General features: G+C 50.2%; 10 protein-coding genes across 10 annotated transcripts; 4 read left to right on the top strand and 6 right to left on the bottom strand.

Moving 5' to 3' along the window:
- Nucleotides 1-503: 503 nt before the first annotated feature.
- Nucleotides 504-1,297, bottom strand: N7509_001854 (ureidoglycolate hydrolase; the record flags this gene model as incomplete). Its single annotated transcript, XM_056626491.1, has 2 exons — nt 504-1,100; nt 1,175-1,297. 2 exons carry the CDS (start codon nt 1,295-1,297, stop codon nt 504-506), a joined length of 720 nt encoding a protein of 239 aa, XP_056492286.1.
- A 3,631-nt stretch (nt 1,298-4,928) lies between these two features.
- Nucleotides 4,929-6,389, bottom strand: N7509_001853 (uncharacterized protein; the record flags this gene model as incomplete). The annotated part of the gene is made up of 1 exon (XM_056626490.1): nt 4,929-6,389. The coding sequence occupies one exon, from the start codon at nt 6,387-6,389 to the stop codon at nt 4,929-4,931; it is 1,461 nt and encodes a 486-aa protein (XP_056492285.1).
- A 1,620-nt stretch (nt 6,390-8,009) lies between these two features.
- On the bottom strand, nt 8,010-8,387 carry N7509_001852 (uncharacterized protein; the record flags this gene model as incomplete). The annotated part of the gene is made up of 1 exon (XM_056626489.1): nt 8,010-8,387. The coding sequence occupies one exon, from the start codon at nt 8,385-8,387 to the stop codon at nt 8,010-8,012; it is 378 nt and encodes a 125-aa protein (XP_056492284.1).
- Nucleotides 8,388-9,818: 1,431 nt separating this feature from the next.
- On the bottom strand, nt 9,819-10,817 carry N7509_001851 (ribonuclease P subunit p30 family protein; the record flags this gene model as incomplete). The annotated part of the gene is made up of 2 exons (XM_056626488.1): nt 9,819-10,669; nt 10,742-10,817. 2 exons carry the CDS (start codon nt 10,815-10,817, stop codon nt 9,819-9,821), a joined length of 927 nt encoding a protein of 308 aa, XP_056492283.1.
- A 450-nt stretch (nt 10,818-11,267) lies between these two features.
- N7509_001850 (casein kinase II subunit alpha/alpha') lies at nt 11,268-12,513 on the top strand (the record flags this gene model as incomplete). The annotated part of the gene is made up of 4 exons (XM_056626487.1): nt 11,268-11,382; nt 11,505-11,878; nt 11,944-12,363; nt 12,427-12,513. The coding sequence occupies 4 exons, from the start codon at nt 11,268-11,270 to the stop codon at nt 12,511-12,513; spliced, it is 996 nt and encodes a 331-aa protein (XP_056492282.1).
- Nucleotides 12,514-13,543: 1,030 nt separating this feature from the next.
- On the top strand, nt 13,544-16,915 carry N7509_001849 (valine--tRNA ligase; the record flags this gene model as incomplete). Its single annotated transcript, XM_056626486.1, has 5 exons — nt 13,544-13,574; nt 13,650-13,742; nt 13,841-14,113; nt 14,163-15,857; nt 15,909-16,915. The coding sequence occupies 5 exons, from the start codon at nt 13,544-13,546 to the stop codon at nt 16,913-16,915; spliced, it is 3,099 nt and encodes a 1,032-aa protein (XP_056492281.1).
- Nucleotides 16,916-17,192: 277 nt separating this feature from the next.
- N7509_001848 (rRNA-binding ribosome biosynthesis protein RPF2) lies at nt 17,193-18,255 on the top strand (the record flags this gene model as incomplete). Its single annotated transcript, XM_056626485.1, has 2 exons — nt 17,193-17,206; nt 17,262-18,255. The coding sequence occupies 2 exons, from the start codon at nt 17,193-17,195 to the stop codon at nt 18,253-18,255; spliced, it is 1,008 nt and encodes a 335-aa protein (XP_056492280.1).
- Nucleotides 18,256-18,748: 493 nt separating this feature from the next.
- Nucleotides 18,749-19,852, top strand: N7509_001847 (Tim17/Tim22/Tim23/Pmp24 family protein; the record flags this gene model as incomplete). Its single annotated transcript, XM_056626484.1, has 5 exons — nt 18,749-18,763; nt 18,840-18,955; nt 19,052-19,373; nt 19,499-19,722; nt 19,795-19,852. The coding sequence occupies 5 exons, from the start codon at nt 18,749-18,751 to the stop codon at nt 19,850-19,852; spliced, it is 735 nt and encodes a 244-aa protein (XP_056492279.1).
- A 684-nt stretch (nt 19,853-20,536) lies between these two features.
- On the bottom strand, nt 20,537-22,554 carry N7509_001846 (uncharacterized protein; the record flags this gene model as incomplete). Its single annotated transcript, XM_056626483.1, has 2 exons — nt 20,537-21,038; nt 21,095-22,554. The coding sequence occupies 2 exons, from the start codon at nt 22,552-22,554 to the stop codon at nt 20,537-20,539; spliced, it is 1,962 nt and encodes a 653-aa protein (XP_056492278.1).
- Nucleotides 22,555-23,759: 1,205 nt separating this feature from the next.
- Nucleotides 23,760-25,019, bottom strand: N7509_001845 (DUF3431 domain-containing protein; the record flags this gene model as incomplete). Its single annotated transcript, XM_056626482.1, has 1 exon — nt 23,760-25,019. The coding sequence occupies one exon, from the start codon at nt 25,017-25,019 to the stop codon at nt 23,760-23,762; it is 1,260 nt and encodes a 419-aa protein (XP_056492277.1).
- Nucleotides 25,020-25,138: the final 119 nt, after the last annotated feature.

Raw genomic sequence — 25,138 nt, 5'->3', positions numbered from 1 at the left:
AAATTTTTCAATGTAAATATGCACAATAACGGCCCATTTGCCCAGTCATTTTACCAGAATATACTAGTACCTCAAAAAACAATCGTAGAGTAAGACTCCAAATGAACTGCCCTCGGGGGAGATCGCTCCCTGCAATGGATAAGATACCTAGGTATACATTACTTTTCAAGTTAGTAGTATTTTAATTCTAAAATAATACCACTGCTCTAAGGCTCGCTAGTGCTCTATACGCCTAGGGATAGATCTACCAGTAAAGGCCATCCTGCGCACAGACCTACATGTCCGGTATATCTGGGGGTGCCGCTCCGATGTAGTAATAAAGTTAAGTAATAAACTCGTAACCTAATCTCGCGGTATTAACCTTGGAATACTAGGAGGATCGTCGTGGCAAACGGGGGCTTCGTAGATCAGAGCCAGACTTGGAACAGGGTTTGAATGAACGCTTAAATTGTGATGATTTTATACAATATCTATTGTCTAAACCCCGGGTCGCCAACATGAGCCTAAAGCTTTGCTGCTGTCCAAAGCTTTGGCCCCTTCAGCTCTTTCCGGCCATACTGACCCTTGTGCCCAAGATCAACATTAATACCTTCGCCGAATGCCGCCTCTTGACAATCCTCGTCATCGACACCATTGACGTGTTGCACGACAACGAAATCCACACGGCGCGGGCCAAGCACGACCATCGGCGCATGCCAAGTGCCAGCAGCATACGTAACGGACTGGCCACCTCGTCCAATGAAAGCCTTTGCGTTACGCAGATCGGGCGGATCGCGAATTGTAATAGTTTCGCCAGCATCGGTCTTCGCGGTAGCGGTTTCACCCTTAAGTGTGGGCGCAACAACGACCAGGAAAACGGGTTCCTCCTCGCCGTTTCCAACCTTAGAGTGGCTAGATAGATCGGTAGGAATAAAAGTTTGGTGGGTGTATGGGTGGCGCTCTAGAATGCGAACATCGAAGGCTTCTTTCTCAGGTTGGTTGGTGGCTGTGATACTGCGGAGTTTGCGCGGGAAGCAGCAGAACATGGTCAATCTTGTTTCTGAGGGTGTTCCGCTTGGTCCATTCTTGTAGTTGTCCAGCATAGGTGAGATAGGGCTGAACTTGAGTGCTGAGTTTTGGTTTGCGAGAATGGGCGTCGGGGTGTGCGGGTTCGGGGAAGAGAGGACGGTTGAACGGCAACGCTGAGGTCGCGTGGTAGAGGCGATTGAATTGCTGTGCCGAATTGGGCGAAGCTGGCCGGGCTCAGAGGCTCGGGAACCAGTGTGAGGGCTGGGTTGGAGGTGAGAATTGGCGCCATGGTGGTGGTGGGGGGGCGTTGGAGAAGGCACACGAAGGAATCGGGGCTGTAATGGGTTCTCTCGCTTTCGATGTTATTTCTTCGGGTTCTGGTTTATCTCCTTTCCTTCTGAAGGGGGTCTTCAGGGGAGAAAGCAAAATAGAAAAAAGCAGAAGGTGAGTTTATGGGGTCGAGAGAAGCGGAGAAGTTAAGCCCATGTCGGCGCTCTCCGGTTGACGTTGGGGTCGATAAGATAGCGGCCGGGGCCGATTTGGATAATCCGGGGAACCCTGACCCAAGAACCATGCTATGTTCGTATACAAGCCCGGAGAAGATTATCTGACAGTGAATATTGATATAGTGTATTCAAGAAGGTTAATAATCACGGGATAACTCATGCTGAGAAGAGTCAGAAAGATATTGACCTCTGAACCTTCCCCCGCTTAGTATCGGAATGCATGAGCGGGCCACTGGGAACCATGTGATGCATAAAAGCCACAATCCTGAGAAGTTCACCGGAGATCCGAAGCACTAGCCTTGGGATTCGAGGTACCCGTCAACTCTTAACTTTTATTTTCAATGTTATTGGTCAGATCAGCCTTATATCTAATCGGATGGTGTAATCATGATATATTGAGCGTACTAGTGGCTACCCGAATTTGAAGCGATAGACATCATGCCCAGGTGACCCAAAGAAATACTATATCAATTTCTTGGTTTTAACATTGGCACTGGCACTACATTGGATTCAAGCTACTCGTAGATAATAACAGCTGTCATACTTTCCGGGGTCGAGTTCAAAAGCCGGCTTTATGCTGGATTTAACCCGCTCCGCGACCACATCAGTCAGTATCAACCTTCAAACTAGTAGGATTTGAAATTTGGCCCGAGTGCGGGGAGTGGTATGATCTAATCTATAGTCTTTAGTCTGCTTACTATCGGCCGGGGGCGTCTGATATAGTCAGGTTTAGGTATCCAGTCAACTACTATGCAATATACCCACTAGTATTAGTATTGATCCAGTTGTCTCTATTTCTCAATGGACATGGAGTAATCAAGGCTGTATGGATCCCCAAAACACGAGAGCTCAAGACCAATGTATCCACACATTGTGCCGTTCATTCGACCCCACCTCTCCACGAAGGCGCTCGCATGTGAAACACAATAGATTAAAGCTCGAACTAATATGCATGCGTAGCTTACGAGGTCCCTTTGTATAGGTCGCATGGAATGTGGATATCATGCAACGGGCCAACGCATCTCCGGGTCGGTGCCCAACTAACAGGATCTTGGGAAATTGACGTTAGGCTTAACTTTCCGGGAATACTAGACCATGAATCATCACGAATAAAGAGGAAGCTCTATGACTCGCACACGCAAATGTTTGGACCGTCCACATGGGTCACACCTCATTGGTCAGAGTATTGGAGTCTTGTGAAGACACGGAACACAAGGTGGGTGGAGAGGAATACAGGATTCTCGCCCTCCAAGATGACCAGTACAGGATAGTTCCCGGTCGCTTTCATTGCTCAGTGGAAGCCAGATCCCGAATAGAGGGGTTCGCAGCTGGTTCGCACAAGGCAACCAAGATATCAATCCTTATACACCTACATCTACAGCATACAGCGGAGAATACATCTACATGCGTCAACATAACGCGGAGACTGGTTCAAACACATTGTAATGCGGCTCTTCTCTGCGGAGTCACTCTGCCCAAATTCATCTCCTCGGAGCGGCCGCGCTCTGAGGATTCGCCATTGGTCCATCCGCTATTTGGTCGAAGCATCGTCGGCTACACGGGCCTTGTCATTGGAGATCAAGCTATGTGCCCAATATGCTACTCCATCGCTACGTTTCGAATTCCGATAAACGTCAAATATTATAAAGGAATCGCCTACGGCACCAGTTGATTTCTGTGTTTCTTAAGATGCCCCCATTTTCCTGGCTCTTTCACCCCCCCTTGAACTCGTTCCTTCGACCTTGCCATCTAGGTCCCCTCATTACCTCCCTCATTCCTCCAATAGGAAATATCCAAATAACAAATCACCAAAATGCCCCCGGAAGAAGGTGGACAGGGCTCGTCGGCTTCCACAAATACCTCGGGAGGAGGTTCAGCTGGGGGCGCTCCAGCACAGAGGTATTTTGACAACATTGGATCCCTGTTTCGTCTCTCTGTCAATACTAACCGATGGCTTCTTATCACACAGTGGCGCAAACGGCAGTGGTGACATAGCCTTTCAATACATGGGGGCATGGGTAAGTGACTCGCATGCTTTCTGATACTTCCTAGCTAATCGGAGATATGCGAGGGGAAAGACCGGCAAGTAATCAGCAGCCAAAAAAAGACGACGCGGGGCAATTACGGACACCCTATAAGACACCAAAGAATGAACTAAGAGAATGAATCTCTTAGCCCAACCGCATGGGGAATCCGGAGGGAGTCCGACAATACCCGATCTGGCTAGGAGATTATGACGTTTGTCTCACGGCTGCACGAATACCTGGCGAGAAGTTGGATATGCCTAAATGGAGCTTTTCATCTGTGGGTAAAGGCGTTGTGGAATTGACTTGGATTGGACGTGCATCCAATTTGATGCTTGCGAGGGGCGCCTATCAAACGGTGCATGCGGGCTTCGGCAGCGGGGGGCGGGACTACGTCAGATGGGGAAATTTCTCGACAAGGGACTATCCTTGCAGGGAATTCTGAGGTTGGAAAGATATGACGAGAGCTTCCTCCAATCTCGCCCATTGACCCGCTGCAATGGATGCTCTGACTTCAAAGCCGAGGATGAACGTGCGCCGTTCTCCGCATCTCCCGTGTTTCCCCTCTTTTTCATTTTGTATGAGGCGCTGGCGTACTGGGAAGGGTTATCTCTCTGCGTTGTCATATTTTTCTTACTCGGCCTGCGGTAATAGGGATGTTTGGTCTCCGGGGCGTTTTGTCTTGATTCATTTCCCTTTTTTTCCTCTCTTTTTTGTTACCAGATTCCAATGTTTGCTACGCGGTAGATCCGCCAGCCTTTTCTCAGTGATCGACAGTGAAATATGCGACTCCAGTTTGATATTGCCACACAATGCACTAGTAGCATCATGATGTAGCATCCTATACGCATGACTGCCCAAAATCCGAATGTAGACTAAGTTGAGCCTCCTTCGCCGCGATATCGCAGGACCGTCCGGCTCGACACGATGGCTTTACGGATCAAATCACATAATAACATGAAAACATCGGAGATCGGAAGTTTACCGTAGGGCTGAGGGTGGATACACCTGCTACGCCGAGTGGATGCTCGACTAGCTGTATCAGATTGTTTTGTCCTGATGTTTTGTGGCAAGGAATGGAGTGCATCGTTGTTAGTCGAATAAACCCCACAAAGAGCTACGCTCTTCCAACAGGATCCCTCCGTATTACCATACATCTCTCGTATTAGATGATCTTCCTATTTATAATTGTTATCAGAACAGTTATTGATTGTGATTGTAAGTGTCGGAGTTAAAGAAAACCTACTATCAAATTAAGTACTATAGCTCCATAGCACGTGTACCTATAAACCTAGGTAGCTTGGAAGGCCGCATGTCGGAAACCTGCATTAAGCAAGAATATAATCTAACTTGACTTGGTTTCTCGATCTAGAAGCTTCACTTGGCAAGATTAAACATATGGGTGTACGCCGTCTTCTTGCCATTGATGAAGAACAATCGAGGCGGACTTGGTATCCGGGTGATCGGGCCCCAATTTTTGCTGTCGAAGGTGAACGCATTCGGTCATGAGAACCAATGCATCTGTCTCTCGATTCGATGACCTCAAGGTTTTCGCAAGATTTGCCATGGTCGCTAAAGTGTCCGGGTGTTCTGGTCCCAGTACCCTTTTGCGTGTCTCCAGTACTTCCATCTCTAGCTCTTCAGCCATTTCCCATCGGCCTTGGTGCTGAAACGTCAATGCAAGATTGAACATATACGTCAATATATCTGGGTGATCTTTCTTAATTTTAAACACCTTATTACACATGTCGAGCACCTGCACCTGCAGCGTTTCCGCTTCTTCCAGTCGGCCTTGACGCAGATATGTTATCGCCAAGTTGGTCATAGGAATCCGAACCTCTGGGTTTTCGGCCCCAAGTACCCGGCGTGTTATTTCCAGAGCTTGCAAATATAGGGCTTCGGATTCTTCCAGTTTCCCCTGCTCCCGGAAGGTCAATGCTAAGTTGCACATAGTGACGAGGGTGTCGGGGTGCTCCAAGCCAAGGACTTGTCGTTGAGCCTCCAACGCCGATACCTCTATTTTCTCTGCCTCTGACCACCGGCCAAGCTTGCAGTATATTGATGCCAGATTGGACATGGCAATGAGTGTGTCGGGATGCCCTGAGCCAAGAACCTTTTGACGGGCCTCTAAAATTTGCAAGCATAGATCTTTTGCCTCATGCCATCGACCTTGGCTCATGATCGTTGCCGCTAAATTCATCATACTAGTCAGTGTCTCAGGATGCTCCGGGCCTAACACTTTCTGACGAGTCTCAAGCACCTGTAGGCCTAAGACCTCGGCTTCTTGCCATCTGCCCAGGTTCCAGAATGCGAATGCCAAGTTAGCCGTACTCGTTATGGTACTGCTGTGCTCTTTGCCAAGCACTCTTTCGCAACTCTTCTGTAGATTTGACCAAAGCCCTTCAGCCTGATCCCATTTCCCTTCAAGAATAGATGTCAACCCCACAATTCCAGCACTATTCAGACTATCCTCGTGCTCGGGTCCTAGCAGATAGTTTCGCGCCTTCATTGCCATTGTTGCCATCTTACTCATATCTGCTGTGTTGCCTCTTCTCCATGCATACCTTGCCCCTTCGTGGAGAAGTGAAGCCCATTCACGAAGGTCGGTTCTTGACTCCGGGCGTTGCAGTGCCGCGGACCTAACATGTGGGAAAAGCCTTTGGCATGTTCTCCAGTTTTCGTATTCCACACTAGGGAACTCCGTCGAAAGAATATCGATGAACCGCCGCTTCCATTTCTCCATTGCTCCAGTAGACTTTAGCCAATTCCGCGTGGCCAATTGAACTAAGCCATGCATCTCAAATACTGACCCATTATCGCCAACAGAGATAAATGAAAATTCTCTCAGCATGGCGATATCATCCTCAAAGCTTTGAAGTGCTTCATATTCTGCTTCGCTGCCCTGATCATCGTGGGTAACATCTTCTAAAGAGTCACTGCCGCCCGTTCGAGAGTCAGCTGATTGCGTCGATGGGCGAGAAGCTTCTCCGATATTCCCTGTCGATCAAAAAAGCTCATCAGCGAGAGAAGGTCTGCCGCCGAATTTCTTATTTTTTGGATATGAGCAAACGATAATTGCCATGTAATAATTATTGAATTTTTTGCTTCTGAATCCCGGTGAGGGTGCCCAGCTTCATAGCCCAGAAGTCTCATTCTTTTTTGGTCGCTCTCCTGGAACTCCTTCAAATATTGTGGTACTGAGCAACGTGGCGCTCTGTGTCTTATATAGGCTGCTGCCTGTATAATTGCAAGCGGCATAAACTCGAGTGATTCTAGGAGCCTCATAGTGCATCCGTTGTCTGTCTCTATTCCAAGCTTCTTCTGCATCAATTCAAGTGCATGAGGCTTCTCCATTGGGTCGATCACAATAACATCTCTTTCATCAACAAGTTTCAACGCCACGCCTGCTCTTCGAGTGGTGAAGATGATTGAGCTGTGTGGAACTCAAGGTAAGAATGTTAAGATCGGTTGCTTCAAGCCAGTTATATGGTCTTTGTCTGTATCTTGCATGGTCACTGGTGGGGGTTCGTGAAGACAATCATCATCAATATTATCAACTATCAAAATCCATCGACCAGTTGTATCATCTTGGAGCCAGTTCGAGACTAATTTGAATATGTTGACCTTTGGGTCTTGCCGTCCTGGAATCTTCACCCGATCTGCAATCTCTTGGAAACTTCTCTCAATTCGGATAGTGTTGCTGGCATGAATCCAAAAAGCCCATGCCTCTGGTGACTGATTTCGGATGCGATAAGAGTATTCAATAGCTAGCTTTGATTTGCTTTCTGATATTAGCAGCGCAATGTGTAAACACGGCCGTGTTCGACCTACCCGATACCACCCAAACCAACAAGGGCTACTCGAGATCCCGGTTTAGAGCACTTTTCGTGAATCTCATCAAGTAAAACGCTACGTTCCACGAAATCTGGATCGAGATTGAATGGAACTGTGGATAGGGGACTGACCGGTGTTTCCGGTGTTTCTACTATAACGCAAGTTAGCCAAGCTGAGCCTTCCCCTCCACTAGCCACTCAATCGTACCGGGCGGGAGAACGAGCTGAGTGATTGGCGCGAGATTAGTCACCACTTGGAAACCATGGTTTTCATCGCCAAATAGCGTAGAATTCATGGCTCCAGCACTCTGGCGCTTTGGTTACCTGTCCAGGTGGGGGAAAAAACGGTTGTTGGAGCGGCGACCATAGCATTCGCGAGGCACACACCCCTCTTTTAATTACACAGGTAGATTTATCTTGTCCTTCAATCGTCCGTTTCCAAGGTTCTCACTCAAACAGCTCGTGATTTCATAAAAATGCCACTATATATACACTGGCATCTGAAGCACTGACAACTCCAGGTAAATATGTGATGGGCAATTAGGTGCCGCAGTGACTGTGCATAATATGCCTCTTAGACAGTACAAGTATATTGCATTCCACACTTGGGATTCCTTGATGAAGGCCCCTAGAGACGCTCATTTCTCCTCGAAAGCCTTCTCGATCTTTCCTTCATCTCCGATATGGTTGTAGCATCGATCATATCGGTGTTCGATATCTTCGTTGTGTTTCCGCACGTCTTCTGGTAAATCCTCATGTTTAACACCGCTTATGTCGGCTAGATTTGACTGTCTGCCGTCGCGGAGAGTTGGGTGGGCGTTGTTGGAGGGAATTGGGTGGTTGGGAGTGTTTCCGCGGTCACATTTCTCTTCCAGGTCATGCTCATTTGCTCTTGAAAATTTCTGGGGAGTGTCGTGGACGTATGCTCGTTGGCCGCAGACGTTGATCGAGTTGCGACCGAGAGGAATTGAGGTCGGCGTTCGTAGCCGCAATGGGATACGCAGAAAGGAGCTCATTTTGGATTAAAGTACTTCGATGCCGAGAGTGAGCAGTGGTCTGGCTGAATTTAAGGTCAAATAATGTAAATTGTTAGAAACAATATTAGAAAAATAAGTGGGAGGATTATTGTATCCAGGGGTGATCTATAAAATCAGGTTTCTACGCCTTGTCAGGAACATAGTATTCATAGCCCCACCCTATTAATATCCTTGGAGATGGTCAATGACGTAGACGTACAAACGTCACAGTAGCTGAAAATCCTTTTTTGTTAAAGATTTAATGAACCTAAAACTTTCCAAGGCTTGTAATAGTACTGAAGATACTAAATTTATTCAGAAACCATGGAAACCGTCTCGCTTTCATCGCCATAGTGCGAAGTCCATATGTGACTGTAGTATACAAATTTGGCATACTTGCCCTCAAAGCTGCAACCCGGTGATGGAGAACACCCGAAAGGGAAAGGGCGGTTTTTGTAGGACTAATGCCCAGATAATCAGAACTTCTCAAGTTATTACTGCCCGGAAGAGCGAGACCGGGAGATAAAGACTCCCTGGATACCTGGAATATCGAGTGAAAGACTGACATCTAGAGAGATTTGATTCTTGTATTTGGTGAGATTATTACTTAATGTAATACGAGGTAGACGTAGATACAGGGGCGCTTTGGACAATAGGAAATACATACTAGATGTACTAGTATAAGCCCTGGTAGTAGGTATCAATCACCTAACCAAGCAGTAGAAGATATCCCCAGACATGGAAATACAATATTGTTATTACTACTACTAGATTGTCAGGACAATGTATTTTCCAACACTGCAGTGGCATAACATCATGGTCACTTGGAAAAGGAAACATAAAACCTTTGCGGCAATGCCATATACAGCTTGAATATTCAGAGTAGCAGATCAATATTCATCATACTATTTTGTTGAGGAACAATTCTTTGGTATCTGAATAATTGTGTGGGCCAATCCAGAAGGCTGGCTTAATCAGATATGACTGCCTATTGGCAGGCAACCTACCGAGAGGCTCAATCAGTCAGAGAGAGTCCTGGAGACTCAAGACCTCTCCAAGTGAAGCTAGATATAGGAGAAATATATCTGTGGGTAACTCATATGCAAAAGTGTCAGGATGGTAATCGTTACCAGTTGCATGATCCTGAGCAGACTACTAATTGAAGTCCTGCAGTACTTCCCCCTTTGATCCACATGCAGTACAGCGGCCGACTGTCGATATTGGCCAATGAATCATAAGCGGACTTAGAAAGCGCTCTCTGGGGAACAAAATGGCGTGCAGATAGTAGGATAGCCATCCATGCAGTCGGCTGCGGTAGTCTCTCGATCGGAGAATGTTTCGTGATGTGCATCTGACTGCCCAAGATTCTTTGCTCGGCAAGACAGAAGCAAATTCCGGTGTTGGTAATAAGATAAGGGAAACATCTCGTAATCAGGTGTCACTTGGATCACCACCTCGTGACTCAAATCGGGCCTTCTTGGCCCGGCGTTTCATCTCTCTCTTTGAAAGTGCCTTTTCGGGTTCTTCGACTGGTTCAGATCCCAGTGAGGCCTTCCGCTTCAAACTATCAGCCCCATTACTAGGCTCGACTGGGGTGTCGGGTTTTGTGGGCGCCTTCTGCTTCGGTAAAGATTTCTGGCGTTCCACCTTCTCCCCGCCATGGACAATATCGACAATGCCCCGCCAGCTGGTCCGCTTCAGCTTAGCAAGAGCCGTGACCTTTCTGGATTCCTCGCAGATCGCCTCCTTGCCACGCTCCTGCGAAAGTCCCCAGATACAGGCCAGGTTGATCACATCCCACGGAGCTCGTAAGCTCAGGGCTCTTTGGGCCTCACTGGACACAATAATACCGCGGCCTCGTGTGGCTCTGATCAACGCGGTAGCATTCCCGATAAGATTCCGGCGAGCATCTAATCCACTTCCTGTGATTCCGGGGCCATAACATATTTCAAGTCGGACTCCGCGTGATATAGCAGCCGACAGCATTTTGAATTTGAAATGATACGGCAAACGAACTGATAGATCAAGCGAGATCACATCACATTCCAGGTTGGTACAGGCATTGAGCAAAGCCTTTTCATTTGTCGGACGGAGGGCAACCAGATCGTACGCCTGGGTCAAATTAGCCAGACGCTGGTTCTGCGCGGGATCGGACAAGGTCAGGTTGAGCCGGGTCAGCAGTTGGAGGGATTTAGGCGGGTTTGGCGGGAGAGACGGCGGGGAAATGCTTGCAGGGAGCTTTCCATTAATTGTTTGAGACAAGGCGACCGTAGTGTAACCAACTGCAGGGTCAGGTTAGTACCTCATGTGGCCTAGCACTAGATCTTGTGCTGGTTGTCGGCAGAATGACTTACGTTCTGCCAGGAAATTCAAGGTATGAGGAACGTCAGAGTCATCTGGACTGTAAGGGACATTAAGATCAAAGAACATGATGGGCAGGGAGAGAGGGTCTTTTAAAGACGCCACCGGGCGCAAAGAAGAGCCAAAGGAAAAGCAAAAGAACAGCGCGAAGTTCAAGTGACTTAAGCTGTCCAAAAAGGGAAATCGCGCTTCCCGCAGAAATTCAGTTCGGAGAAATAGTGTCTCCGGTCGGATTAACTACATTGGTCCGGCTCTCCACGTGACAACGGAACATCAGATCTGCTCGCATCAGAATTAAACCACCTCTAATAACCCATTGCTCTAGGACGTTTGATAGCACGGCTGTGTTTGAGCTGGCCAGTTGTTGGGCCTGCCGCGTCTGTTTTATTTCTGTGTCAAGACTTCCCCCCGACCTCCCCCCCCCCCTCATCCCTCTCACTGTCACCCGGGCGCACCCCCGCGTGACCCCGCCGCATATCTCGATTGTGGGCGCGGGCTCGGAAGCCATCTGCGATCATCATGGCGCGTGTTTACGCCGATGTCAACGAGCATATGCCTCGGTCCTATTGGGACTATGACAGTGTCAACATTTCTTGGGGTGTGCTGGAGAACTATGAGATTGTTCGCAAGATAGGTAATTTGCGCCTGATTGGAACCCATCCCAGCCTCCGGGAATGACGGTACCATCCGCCGTCATTCCTTAACTATAGGGATCACCTGCCTTTTTGAATGTTTGCTGACCATTTGGAACTCTAGGCCGAGGAAAGTACTCCGAGGTATTCGAAGGCATCAACGTTGTCAACTATCAGAAATGTGTCATCAAGGTTCTTAAGCCTGTCAAAAAGAAGAAGATCAAGCGAGAGATCAAGATCCTCCAGAATCTGGCCGGGGGCCCTAACGTTGTCGCGCTGCTGGATGTGGTACGTGACAACCAGAGCAAAACCCCCAGTCTGGTTTTCGAGGCTGTCAACAACACCGATTTCCGGACTCTGTACCCCCGCTTTACGGACTACGACGTTCGCTATTACGTTTTTGAGCTACTGAAGGCGCTAGACTTCTGCCACAGCAAGGGTATTATGCATCGAGATGTTAAGCCCCACAATGTTATGATTGATCATGAGAAGCGCAAGGTATGTTAGCCTTCCTTCGCGTCTCTTATATTTTGGAAGATCTTGTTTTCCTAACTCTTTTCTAGCTGCGACTTATCGATTGGGGTCTGGCCGAATTCTACCACAAGGGCACCAAGTATAACGTCCGCGTTGCGTCGCGGTATTTCAAGGGCCCTGAGTTGCTTGTCGACTTCCAAGAGTATGACTACTCCCTCGATATGTGGTCACTTGGCGCAATGTTTGCATCCATGATTTTCCGCAAGGAACCATTTTTCCACGGAAACAGTAACTCCGATCAATTGGTCAAGATCGCCAAGGTCCTTGGAACCGAGGAGCTCTTCGAGTATCTGGACAAGTACGACATTGAGTTGGATCCTCAGTACGACGAGATTCTGTCGAGGTTCCCTCGCAAGCCTTGGCACTCTTTTGTCACTCCCGAAAACCAGCGCTTTATTAGCGACGAAGCCATTGACTTCCTCGACAAGCTGCTCCGTTACGATCATGCTGTACGTGAAGGCTAATTATACTTTGGACTCCATGGAAGTAGCCATACTGACCCTTTCTTATAGGAACGTCTGACCGCCCAAGAAGCCATGGCCCACGCGTACTTCGATCCCGTCCGTGCTGATGTTGCCCGCAACAACAGCCAATCTTGAACTTAGTTTGCGTGTTGATGGCAATGGCTTTCCTACCCTCTATTCCCCCAATTCCACTATCCCACTCTCCTTTCTCGCCCCCTTCCCTTTACCATCAAAACAGCACCACCGGCATCCCGGACCCTCCTTTTGTCTGAGTTTGAGCCATGCCGACGTGAACGGTGCACGAAATGAGAACACGAGAAGGCGAGTGAACGACGCAACCACGGAAGCTGTTTCGCAGGCTCCCTTGATGAAATGTGGCTGCAATGAGTGATCGAATCCCAACCCGAACGGAGACGACGTTGATGACAAGACATGACATCTAATCTTCTTGGGCAATCCAGCCCTGCATCGCCTTGGCTGCGGGCATGTTAGTGAGCGCAATAAACCAGTTGACGTCTTAGAGCCGGCGGGGCAGTTGTTGTCTCCCATGCCTAATTGTATAGCGCTCCTTTTCCTTGTCTCTGCCACTTTCTTTCCTCCATGCTAGTCCTTGGTCCGGTGTTATGGCCCTTTTGAATTTGAATGCTTGTTCTAAACCTAGTTTTATTTCACCCGCGTCCTAGAGCTTCGTTTAAGCTTTATATTAGTACCCCCAATCGTATGAAATACTTTTCCCATGCCAATAATATAGCAATATGGTATAGAATGATTGCAAGTGAAGAAGATCGCCGGATCGCCCGTTGGCACCAGCGCCCCGGCATCACGTGAGGACAATCTCTCTGAGCAACGAGACTAAAGACGACCGTCGCGAAGGGGCAATTAACACGAAAAGAATACAGACCAACAGACACAATTCAATGGTGGAACTATATCCGGTTTCCCTGAAGCTAACACTACCACTACAACGTCCAGCGCGCCCGCGGTCTCCACCGATCCTCTCTTGCGCCCCGCCCTCTCATTCGTCGTGGGAAATTTAACTGCCCGCATTTCGCACAACCACCCCTCCTTGTCGCATCTTCCCACTCCCCCCAAGATACTTATCCGGAGATTAGTGGCGCGATCGACGCCCTGGAGATTCACTCCTCAATATCGATCATTTACAAGGATGGCTCAAAACTCCGCCTCCCAAGACCCCAGTGAGTCCCTACCCTCCCATGAGTCCATGAGTCACCTAAGTCACGAAGTATTCATACTGATGCGCCGCTTCATAGCTGGGTTGCAAAATCCCCCTCCGACCCAGACCCCTCAGACCGAGGCTGGACAAGATGCCTCCGCCGTTCCCAAGGTGAAGACCGAGAAGGAGTGTATGTTGGACCCCGCGGAACCTTCAATTGTCTTGTTCACTTGACAAGCCCTTCGATCTATATACTTGGATGTCTTCTGACACACATATTCGTTCTAGTGGAGCGTGAGCGCAAGAAGGCCGAGAAGGCAAAGAAATTCGCCGAAAAGAAGGCCAAGGCTGCCAGCCAGCCCGCCGCCGAGCCCAAGCCCAAGGCTGAGAAGAAGCCCAAGGTCGAGAAAGAGAAGACCACCGACGCATACGACCCCAAGGTTATCGAGGCTGGTCGTCTCGAGTGGTGGGAGGAGCGCGATCTCTTCAAGCCCGAGTTTGGCTCCGACGGCAAGGTCAAGCCCGAGGGTTCCTTCGTCATTCCTATTCCTCCCCCCCAACGTCACCGGTTCCCTACACATGGGCCATGCCCTCACCAACGCCCTGCAAGACACAATGATCCGCTGGCAGCGTATGAAGGGTAAGACTACCCTCTGGCTGCCCGGTATGGACCACGCCGGTATCTCTACTCAGAGCGTTGTCGAGAAGATGCTGTGGAAGAACGAGAAGAAGACCCGTCACGACATTGGACGCCCCGCCATGACGAAATTGATCTGGGACTGGAAGGATATGTACCACGCCAACATCAAGAATGCCCTGCGCAGAGTTGGTGGTTCTTTTGATTGGTCTCGCGAGGCCTTCACCATGGACGCTAACCTGTCGGCTGCTGTCACTGAGACCTTCGTTCGTCTTCACGAGGAGGGCATCATCTACCGTGCCAACCGTCTTGTTAACTGGTGTGTTGCTCTGAACACTTCTCTGTCTAACCTCGAGGTTGAAAACAAGGAAATTGAGGGCCGTACTCTCCTCGATGTGCCCGGCTACGACAAGAAGGTCGAGTTCGGTGTCCTGACCCACTTCTGCTATGAGATTGATGGCACCAAGGAGCGCATCGAGATTGCTACCACCCGTCCCGAGACCATGGTCGGTGACACTGGTATTGCTGTCCACCCCACCGACGTGCGTTATAAGCACTTGATCGGCCAGCACGCTCGCCACCCCTTCGTTGACCGTCTTCTCCCCATTGTGGCCGATGAGGCTGTCGACCCCGCGTTCGGTACTGGTGCCGTCAAGATCACTCCCGCTCACGATTTCAACGATTTCACTCGTGGAAAGGCCCACAACCTAGAGTTCATCTCCGTGATGAACGACGATGGTACCTTCAACAAACACGCCGGGTCCTTCGCTGGCCTTAAGCGCTTCGATGCCCGTTACAAGGTCATTGATGCCCTCAAGGAAAAGGGCCTGTACGTCAAGTGGGAGCACAACCCCATGAAGGTTCCCCGATGCGCCAAGTCCAACGACGTTATCGAGCCCATCCTCAAGCCCCAGTGGTGGATGAAGATGGAGAGCCTTGCTGGTCCCGCCATCAAGGCCGTTGAGAACGGCGATATCATCATTCGCCCCGAGAGTGCTGAGAAGAGCTACTTCCGCTGGATGCACAACATCAATGACTGGTGTCTCTCCCGTCAGCTCTGGTGGGGCCACCAGGCTCCCGCCTACTTCGTCAAGATCGATGGCGAGGACAACTCTGATAGCGATGGTGACTTCTGGGTGACCGGCCGCACCGAAGAGGATGCTCGCGTCAAGGCTGAGGCCAAGTTCCCTGGCAAGACCTTCACTCTTGTTCAGGATCCCGATGTTCTTGACACCTGGTTCTCTTCCGGCCTTTGGCCTTTCTCCACCCTGGGATGGCCCCAGAAGACCCATGATTTCGAGAACCTGTACCCCACCTCTGTCCTGGAGACTGGCTGGGATATTCTCTTCTTCTGGGTTGCCCGTATGATCATGCTTGGTATCAAGCTGACTGGACAGGTTCCCTTCAAGGAGGTGTACTGCCACTCTTTGATCCGTGATTCTGAGGGCCGTAAGATGTCCAAGTCCCTGGGCAATGTTGTCGATCCTCTCGATGTCATGGAGGGTATTCCCCTGCAGACTCTCCACGACAAGCTCCTCCTTGGTAACCTGGCCGATAAGGAGGTTGCCGCTGCTACCAAGTACCAGAAGAAGGCGTTCCCCAAGGGTATCCCCAGTGCGGTGCTGACGCCCTCCGTTTTGCCCTTGTCTCCTATACCACCGGTGGTATGTAATTCTCATTCCATTCCTACCATAAAATGATGCTAACAATTTCCAACAGGTGGTGATATTGCATTCGATATCCAGGTCATTCACGGATACCGTCGCTTCTGTAACAAGATTTACCAGGCTACCAAGTTCGTTCTTGGCAAGCTGGGCGAAGACTTCAAGCCCCAAGCCACTGCAACCAAGACTGGCAAGGAGTCCCTGTCGGAGCGCTGGATTCTGCACAAGCTCAACGCTGCTGCTAAGGAGGTGAACGAATCCCTCGAGGCCCGTGAGTTCTCCAGCGTCGCCATCACCACCTACCAATACTGGTACGGCCAGTTGTGCGATGTTTTCATCGAGAACTCCAAGTTCCTCTTGGCCGAGGATGCTTCCCCTGAGAGCCGGGAGTCTGCCAAGCAGACCTTGTACACTGCTCTCGATGGCGCCCTGACTCTGATTCACCCCATCATGCCTTTTGTCACCGAGCACCTGTGGCAGCGTCTCCCCCGTCGCCCCGAGGACAAGACTGTCTCTATCATGACTGCCAAGTTCCCCGAGTTCAAGGAGGAATTCCACGACCCTGCCGCGGAGACCGCCTACGAGCTTGTCCTGAACACCTCCAAGGCCATCCGTTCCATTCTGGCTCAGTACGATGTCAAGACCAAGGGCGATATTGTCATCCAAACCTACGATGCCACCAGCGAGAAGACCATCGCCGAGCAGATGACTAGCATTCAGTCTCTGGGTGGCAAGACCCTGGGCGAGCTGTCCCATCTGGGTCCCGACAACAAAACCCCTCCCGCGGGATGTGTCGTGGCCGCTGTCGGTGCTGAGGCCGCCGTCTACCTCCGTGTTTCCAAGGAGGTTGCCCTTGAGCAGGAGGAGAAGGCCAAGGCTGGTCTTGAAAAGGCACAGGAGGCTGTTCGCCGGTCACAAGGCATCATGGGAGGCCCCAACTGGAAGGAGAAGGTCAAGCCCGAGGTTCGTGCCGCTGAGGAAAAGCGTCTTCGCGATGCTGAGAGCGAGGCTGCTCGCCTGGAGGAGCAGATTAAGGAATTCGAGAAGCTCCGTCTGGAGTAAGATACGGGCGGATTGTACCCGAATAGCAATATAAATAAAACGCAAAATGCAATCTTTCTCTTGTTTGAACATTTTGGCCATGCAAAATATCATCTAACAGTTGTCCATAATACACTAAAATGTGCGAAATTGAAAGTTTGATAGAATTGTGTCTGCCTCAGGCCGCAATTGCCCCGGTCGGGCTTATCGATAAGCGGTGCCAAGACCTCCCAGGCCCAAAAGTTTTCTGCGTTTTTTACTCCGAGTCTCCTCAAGAAAACCAACCCCCACCATCACAATGTTGCGCGAAGTGTGAGTAACAGCCCATTAGCATTTGCATATTCTTAATCTGACATCTTCCCTGCAGTAAAGCCAAGAACCCGCGCACAGCGCGCATTCTCAAGGCGCGAGAGCCGCAACTCATCGAGCCCCCCAAGAAGACGCTAATTCTCCATGGCACAAAATGCCCCCAGGCACTGGACACCGTGCTGAAGACCTTCCACTCCCTCACAAAGCCTCACTCCGTCCTGTTCCACAAGAAGAATGAAAACATTCACCCATTCGAGAACCTCGAGAGCATGGAGTTTCTGGCCAACAAGAACGAGTGCCCTCTCGTCGTGTTCGGCAGCAGCAACAAGAAGCGTCCTAACTGCGTGACCCTCGCCCGAATTTTCAACTCACAACTTCTCGACATGTGCGAGCTTCTTCTCCTGCCTTCCAAGGGTGATAACGATATTCCTCCCATCAACGAGCTCACCATGCACGTCGGCCTGGGCCTGCGACCTATGATGCTTTTCGCCGGAACCCCGTTCGAAGACCCAACTTCTTCATCTCACGCCATGCTCAAGACTTTCTTCCTCGACATGTTCAAGGGCGAGGAGACAAGTGCTATTGATGTCGAGGGTCTGCAGTACGTTCTGATGGTCGGTGCCGAGGAGCCCCGTGACGACCTCGCTCCTGTTGTTCACTTGCGCTGGTACAAGGTTATCACAAAGCGCAGTGGCCACAAACTTCCTCGCGTGGAATTGCAGGAGATTGGTCCCAAGTTCGACTTCAAGATTGGCCGTATGCGCGCCGCTTCCGCCGATGTTATGAAGACCGCCATGAAGCAGGGCAAGCGACCCAACGTCGATATGAAGACGAAGAAGAACATCATCGTGGACACGATCGGTGACAAGGTCGGTCGTGTGCACCTGGGCAAGCAGGATCTTTCGGGCCTGCAGACACGTAAGATGAAGGGTCTGAAGCGTCGCGCTGGTGTGGAGTCGGATGATGATGAGGAAGGCGAGGATGAGGATATGATGTCGGTGGATGAAATCTCGGATGATGAGGAGAGCCACAAGCGGGCCCGTACTCAGTAAGAAAGAGTTGGATCTACTTGCATTGTTGCGTATCTATTTTCAACGGCGTTTGGACCGGCTCCTGGGGTTTTGTGCTTTTGAGGCCTGTCTGCAGTGTATGTCATGTAAGGCATGGAAAAGTATAGAAGCGCTGCTTCCCAAACTGTTTATCTAAGAAATGTCAATAACTATTACCAGACCTACTAGACTACTAGTTAGTAACTACTAACTACTGTAGCTCTATCCAACTGAGTACTAATAATGTAGTTGTTGGCAGCCACTCATAGTAGTAGTCCACGTGACCCTGACGTAGCTCGGCAGGTCTCACATGCCTCGGTCCTTTCTCCAGACGGTTCCGACTCAAACTGCCGTTCCCCTCCCCCATTCCAGGACTCTCGACTTCTTTTCACTTCTCCTATTGAACTTCATCGACTTTCTGACTATCTACCGTGGTGTTATCCCCTAATAGACATCTCTGTTCGACAACGACCTCCAACCGAGGTCCCGCAGCGCTATGGATGCGCTTTTGGTGAGCAATTCCGCAAAGCGCAGCCACATGCAAATGACAAGCCAGAGAAGCATCGTTAACACAAATTACACCACAGTCCCGCCTAGATGAACTCGTCCTGAAACCCGAATTCCAACCTCTTCTGTCGCTCTTAAAAGGCGCGCGCAATGGTGTCGTCTACGGATCGAAAGTGCGGTTTCCGCATGCTCTGGTGTACGTCGGTTCCGCGGAAAGCAACTACAGACAACTGGATCTGAGACTGACCGGGGTTATACCTTATATCTAGCATGATATTGCTCTTTAGATCAGGATCGTACGTGTTGACACATTCCTCCTTATTCCCGCCTTCTTATATCCCCGTGTTTCGTCCTATCGCATTCCGATTTCCCTCGGGCTAACCAAGCCGAACCGCTATAGATTCCGACAAAAGATCAAGCTAGTCTTGAATGCCACACGCCTACATGCGCGAAACCTCGCCACATTCGCAATCATCTATAAATTTTCCATGATTGTCTTGCGAAACCTCGACACCTCCGGTGCCGCGAAAGAAGGCCGCTACGATAGCTTCTTTGCCGGATTAATGGGTGGATATGCGGTCTTTGGCCGACAACGGGGGAGTATCAGCCAGCAGGTAAGAACCTCGGTCCTTCTCGGTGCATCGCTCTACCAAGACTCGTCCTGGGAACTACATTCCTTGCGCAACTTCCTTTACTCTTTTTTTTTTTTGTAGTATTTGCGTTGCTAATATACCCCCAGATCGTCATCTACGTCTTCGCCCGCGTGATGCTCGCTATCGGCAAACTGGCCATCCAACCCAACATGCACCCACTCTCATCCCTCATCACTCCCGACGCCCGCACAAAGATGACCGATAATGCCTGGCCCGTCTTCGCCAGCATGACCTGGGCCTCGGTCATGTATATTTTCCGCTGGTACCCGGATACCCTTGCCTCCAGTCTGCGGAGCAGTATGGTATACATGTATGTTACGCCACGGCCCTTCTCCACGGCCAATGCCGTTTCTTCTTCTGTTTGACTAACGTCGTGATTTAGTTATGCTGATTCGGATCACTGGGACTCATTACGGACACTGTTGCTACATAACAAATGAGCGCCCGAGGCTTCCGGTTTGGCCTGGTGTCTTCCCCATTTTCTTCTTTCATCCAGCTGGTTTTGGATTATACGGCGTAAAGCGTGGAGTACCTCTTTCCCTTCATTGGACCGAGCCTGGTATTTTTAAGACTCGTTCATGATGTGCATCTCTGTTGATTGTTGATACCGCCGTTACGTACTATGAACATGTGCATTGTCCATTGATTCTCCTTTTCCCTTTTTGTACCTACATTTTGCATGGAATTCGATTATCATATAGGCTACGGTATAGTTTGAAATACTAGAAATATTTTTAAATGCGTTGTGCCCAAGGAAGAGGTGTAGGTGGTACATAGTATGTCATTAAAGGTCTGATTGGTAGATCGTTCGAATTGAGGTATCAGTAAAGTACTCGGTGTAGCTAGCAGTTGATAATACAGGTTGAAGAAGAAGAGGGGGAATTAATTTGACCAAGTCATTCGTCCCAAGGGGAGCTGGTGCTGGACACGAGGCGCATCAACACACCAGACCCTGGAAGGGGATCCATCAGGCAGAGAAGGTTACCCTACCACTGCTGGCGCGAGGCTTCGTGGCCCCCCGCCTCCAGTGGTAGAGGGGTTGGTTCATAAGCAGACATCATCACAGGCTGAAGATTTTCTATCTCGGTCGGCAAACTAGATGATTCCATTTCGTAAGGGCACTCCTAGTGCTGGGTATTTCCCTCGGTTTCGACCAAGACTTTCAAGTCACCGTCCATCCATTCCGTGGTCTCGGCTGTGAGAAGAGCGATGGTCCACTCTTTATCAGCTTGGACGGGGACGAGACCCTGCGGTAGCCAGGCTTTGACTTTCCACGAAGCAAGCGTCTCTCGGGCTTGTTGGGTGTTATTATCAATGCTGGCCGATCCACTGAGATTCGGATAGCGGCGGAGAATTGTATGTTTGACCGTTTCCACGTCTGGACATTGGCTGGCGGGAAGGTCGAGGCGGGGTAAGATACGCTTTCCTTGCTGGACTATGTTGATTCGGAGGTATGTTGGATTTTGCGTACAAGGGTTTTGTGTAGGGGCGGATGAAGTGTTTGTAGTTGGCTGAGTGTGCGAGGGGAAGTGATGGTCTTGACCTTGCGGAGGGTTGTGAGCGCTTTCTCGAGAAGCAATGTTCTCTCGGATGATCCTCGACACATCGCGCGTAATACTGCTTGCACTGTTTAGGGTGTTAGTCATGATGGCTGGTGCCAAAGGCTCCATGTTGAAACTTACAACTCATCTCGGGCTGGCAGACTGCGACCTCCGCCAACCCGCCAGGATAGATCTGATGCAGTATTTGAGTGAATGATACGGTTGATGTTTTCGTCCTCGCACATGGACGGACACTCGTAGTGACCATTGTGAACGACGTAGTAATGGCTATCAACCGCGGCAACCAATCCACGCCAATCGGGCTGTTGGAGGCCGGAAATAGACCAGAGATTATCCAGCTCGTAGTCTTGATTGTACATGTCATAAGTTCTGGCAATTTCGTTCCAGTCGACTGTATACCCGTCCAGTAAGAGATCAGTCAGTCCGATTTCCACTGGCTGACCAGGGTCCATTGGAGGAGGTTGCGGAGCTGAGATCGAGGGAGGCGGAGGCATTGATTGACTCAAGCTCTCTGTGCGGTGATCCTGGCCGTGCATCTGAAGCTGCTGCTCGGGAGAATATCGTGGACCGCCCATCTCAGCGAAGCTTTCATCCGTCTTCCGACGGCGTCGTTCATCGGGGCTACCTCCTTTGCGGGTTTCGATGGCATACTGGCGTTGTCGTTCATTCGTCACCATTCTTCTCAATAAAGGAATGACTAGTGAGATGATCTTTTGAGAATCGCGTGGCCAGATGTATGTTCTCGGACCCATGCCCTCATTGACAACATTTTCCCCAAAGAGTCGATCTCCATTACCCTCGCTATCCAAAAAGGTCCTGGCGCAATTCCACAGGCGCAATTTAACCATTTCGGTGTCGCCTTTTCCCCTTTGGCCAACGCAGTCGCGTCGCTCTGGGTGGTCATCATTCAGCATGTAGGACTTGGCTGCAGCTTGAAGATGAAGGAAGTTTTCTGGAGATAGTTCGAGCGATGAAAAGAGCTTCGACATTGGAGGTCGCGTCTGCTTTTTGTTGGTCGATGGTTGTCGGAAAAGCGCAGCAGCGGAATGTACGCCGACTGCACGCGCGTCAGACAGGGACTGCGGGGGCACGGATCGAATATTCATGCTGTCACTGGAGTGTCCATGTTGGGTAGGTTGAGGTTGATAGTGTTGCTGTGGGAGACCTGCTCCAGCCAGCTGAGGATCTAGATTGTCGTCATTTCGCTTCCTCTTCTTAGAGACGGTGCGGCTGAGACCAGACGATTGCGAGTGATCGTTCGGCACTCGTAAATGTCTTCCTCCTCCCATCCCGGAGCCAAAGTGTGCATCACTAAAGGTGTCATCTCCGAGATGCATGTCTGCGCTGTACCCGTCTAATTGATTCGATGCTGCGTCTGCGGTGGCAGCCGCCTGCGCGACTGCCGCCCATTCGTTGACATCGTGGTCTGCCGCGGCAGTCGCTGCTTCCACCAAGCCCGCTAAATGGTTGTCATTGGGGGCATATCCACTATTGGGATCGACGTTTGCATTAGACGTTTGTGTAGGCATATCGGCCGAAGAAGTGGGTATTATCTTGAAGTCGGAAGCCGAGTTAGACATTGCGCAGAATCGGAGGTGGACAAAGGCAAGAATGTCTGGATAGTGGTGTTTTTTGGGAGCTAAAGAAAGATCGCGCGCGATCTCAATTTCGAACTGCCAGGGCGCGCGACTTGATTCGTTTCCAGGGTACTTCACGCAACTTGCTCAACAGACTCAAATGACTGTGGCTGTCGGGGAAGTAAAGCTCCGACTAGAGCGCGCGGCGCAAAGTAACCAGTCAAGCAGGCGACGAATGATGAGGCAGTTGGGTTGGCGACGTAGGCAGGAGGAAGGAGGTAAGCTGGGGATAATTTGAGGGAATCCTCTCGACTCCACGCCCCAAACGGGGGTGTCAATCGTGCTGGGGATTGAAGTGAAGTAGCTCGGGCGGAGCTCTGGAGACTCCGGGGCTGATAAGAACGCGACTGGCGACGGTGGATGTTTGGTTGGTTTGAAGGAAGGACAGACAGTGCAAACTTCCCTGGTCACCTGGCTAGCACGTGATGATGTGGTTGCATCTACACACGTGATCTATTGGTTGCCCTACTATGAGTTTGAACAAAACATTCATGTTCATTTGATTATTTAAATCATTCCAGAACAGTTGCCATGTTGATATAAATGGAGATAGGATAAGATTGATTGAAAGCTTCCATGTGTTGCTCCGTACATCCTGTTGGTAGACACGGTATCGCCGATTTCGAATTGAAGTATGAAATGACCATAATGCCAACCTTGGAACCCTTTTTATCATGTAAAGGCTCCACCATATCTAGTACAAATAGAATGATGGTTGATGACTGAGAATCGGTAAGAAATGCCTTTGGGCTCTCACGGTCTATAAGTAGGGTTTGAAAATTTTACGAGGCACTGTATGGACATCAATCAGTAGTAGTCTAGAACAAAAAGTGTCACTCTCCAAAAAATTGTAAAATCTTAATTCTGAGATGCTCGCCAATCCAGCTGGCCAACTAAAACGCAAGAAATAACAATGGTACTTAAATATACAGCCATTGAATGGGAGCTTGATAGATCAGGAGCGCAGGACAAACGCATCCCAAGTATAAGCCAAAAGCAACGATGAAAGAGCTAGATAATCTAATTGTAGACTGCCCAATATGAAACCCATCTCAAACGCCAAAAAGTAGATGGTAGTAGATATCATATAGATCATGATGTTGTGTTATGGAGGGAGACCGAACGTGGGGTTCCAACTCCCAGAGGCTCTAGAAGCCATCGCCATCTTTCCAAGGTCGCCCAACTTCTTCGGCACGAAGCCTGGGGTCGTTACCTCGGGCAAGGGCATTTTCCAATAGAGCTTCCACCTCCCGCGTTTTAGCAGCCAACGGTCCTTCATTTTCAGACTTGCCGCCTGGCGGAGGGATATTCAAATCCATGGTCTCATCTAGCTCACCAAAGTTTTTGGTCGTCTCAAGGTCTTCCGACATCCAATCGAAGTTATCAGACTCAAGCTGCAACTCATCCCGCTCTTCCATCGCCGCCTGGAAAGCTCTAAAGTTGTCTAGGCCTCCAAAACAGAATCCATAGCCATCGCATAGGCAAACGCTCTCATCCGGGCACAAGACCGGCTCGCCGGCGAAGACGTATTGCCAGAGATATTCCCAGACTCGCCCGGTTATGTAATCACTCAGGGTAGTTTGCAGAAGCCAGTCACGGTAGAACACGAAGCGAGAGCGAGGGATTGTTCGAATACGCTCCTTTGATAGGGCGAATTGGGCACAGCACGGCTGTGCCAGGACCAACGGGACCGGGTCGTCGGGGAAAATTTCGCTCCAGGCTCGGGCAAGCACGATTTCTTCCTGTTTTGTCTCGTCGGGCTCGATTTCGCCGGGGTGCATCCAATCAGGACACCCGGGGCCCAGACCGCAGCGGAGATTCATATAGCCTTCTCGGATCACGCGGTTTAGATTCAATCGCCTTACGGTCTCCGCAGAATCGCCGCCGAAGAGCTTTTCGTTGTGCCATGCGTTCTGATGTGCGTGTACGAAGACCGAAACGTCGGGAAGATTATCGTAGAAATCAATGACATAGGTCAGATAGATCATGACCTCGTTGCCCTTGTTCACCGGTGGGTGGAGGGGGGCCGAGGGATCATTCGCGACGTAGATCGCTGTATCCCAATCCGGCAGCTCCTCTGCGATCCAGCTGACATCTTCCTCTGTCGTACGCGGCACGACGAGCCGTTTTGTATACTGCGTTCCGAGCGGTTTGGGAATTCCGGTGACGAAGTTTGGTCGTGGAACGTAAGGGTATGGTTTGATATGACCGGTGCTGACATTATATGCCATTGACCAATTGGTACTGGCGCCAGAGCCATGGGAATTGGAGGGAAGATATTCTCCCAGGCCGACGGCCTGCGGGACGGACTCCCATGCGTGGGGTTGGCGCAGGCTGCGAGCTGCGAAAAAGACGAAAGTAAAGAAGCAGAACCCGAGGAAGAGAACCGCTCGCCGTGAGAGGACCATCGAAGGGGGTTGGTGGGATGGGTTGGACGCGGAGAATTTTCTGTCCTACAGGGCAAATGTTAGCTGGGCAGTCCTGGCAAGATGCCAACTGTTGGACCCTGTGGTGGGTGCGACAGGGC

The sequence above is a fragment of the Penicillium cosmopolitanum genome (assembly GCF_028827165.1).
Source record: "Penicillium cosmopolitanum strain IBT 29677 chromosome Unknown utg000004l:1.0-4361866.0:1.0-4365735.0, whole genome shotgun sequence".
Classification (NCBI taxonomy): domain Eukaryota; kingdom Fungi; phylum Ascomycota; class Eurotiomycetes; order Eurotiales; family Aspergillaceae; genus Penicillium; species Penicillium cosmopolitanum.
This window is presented reverse-complemented; position numbering and strand designations above follow the sequence as displayed.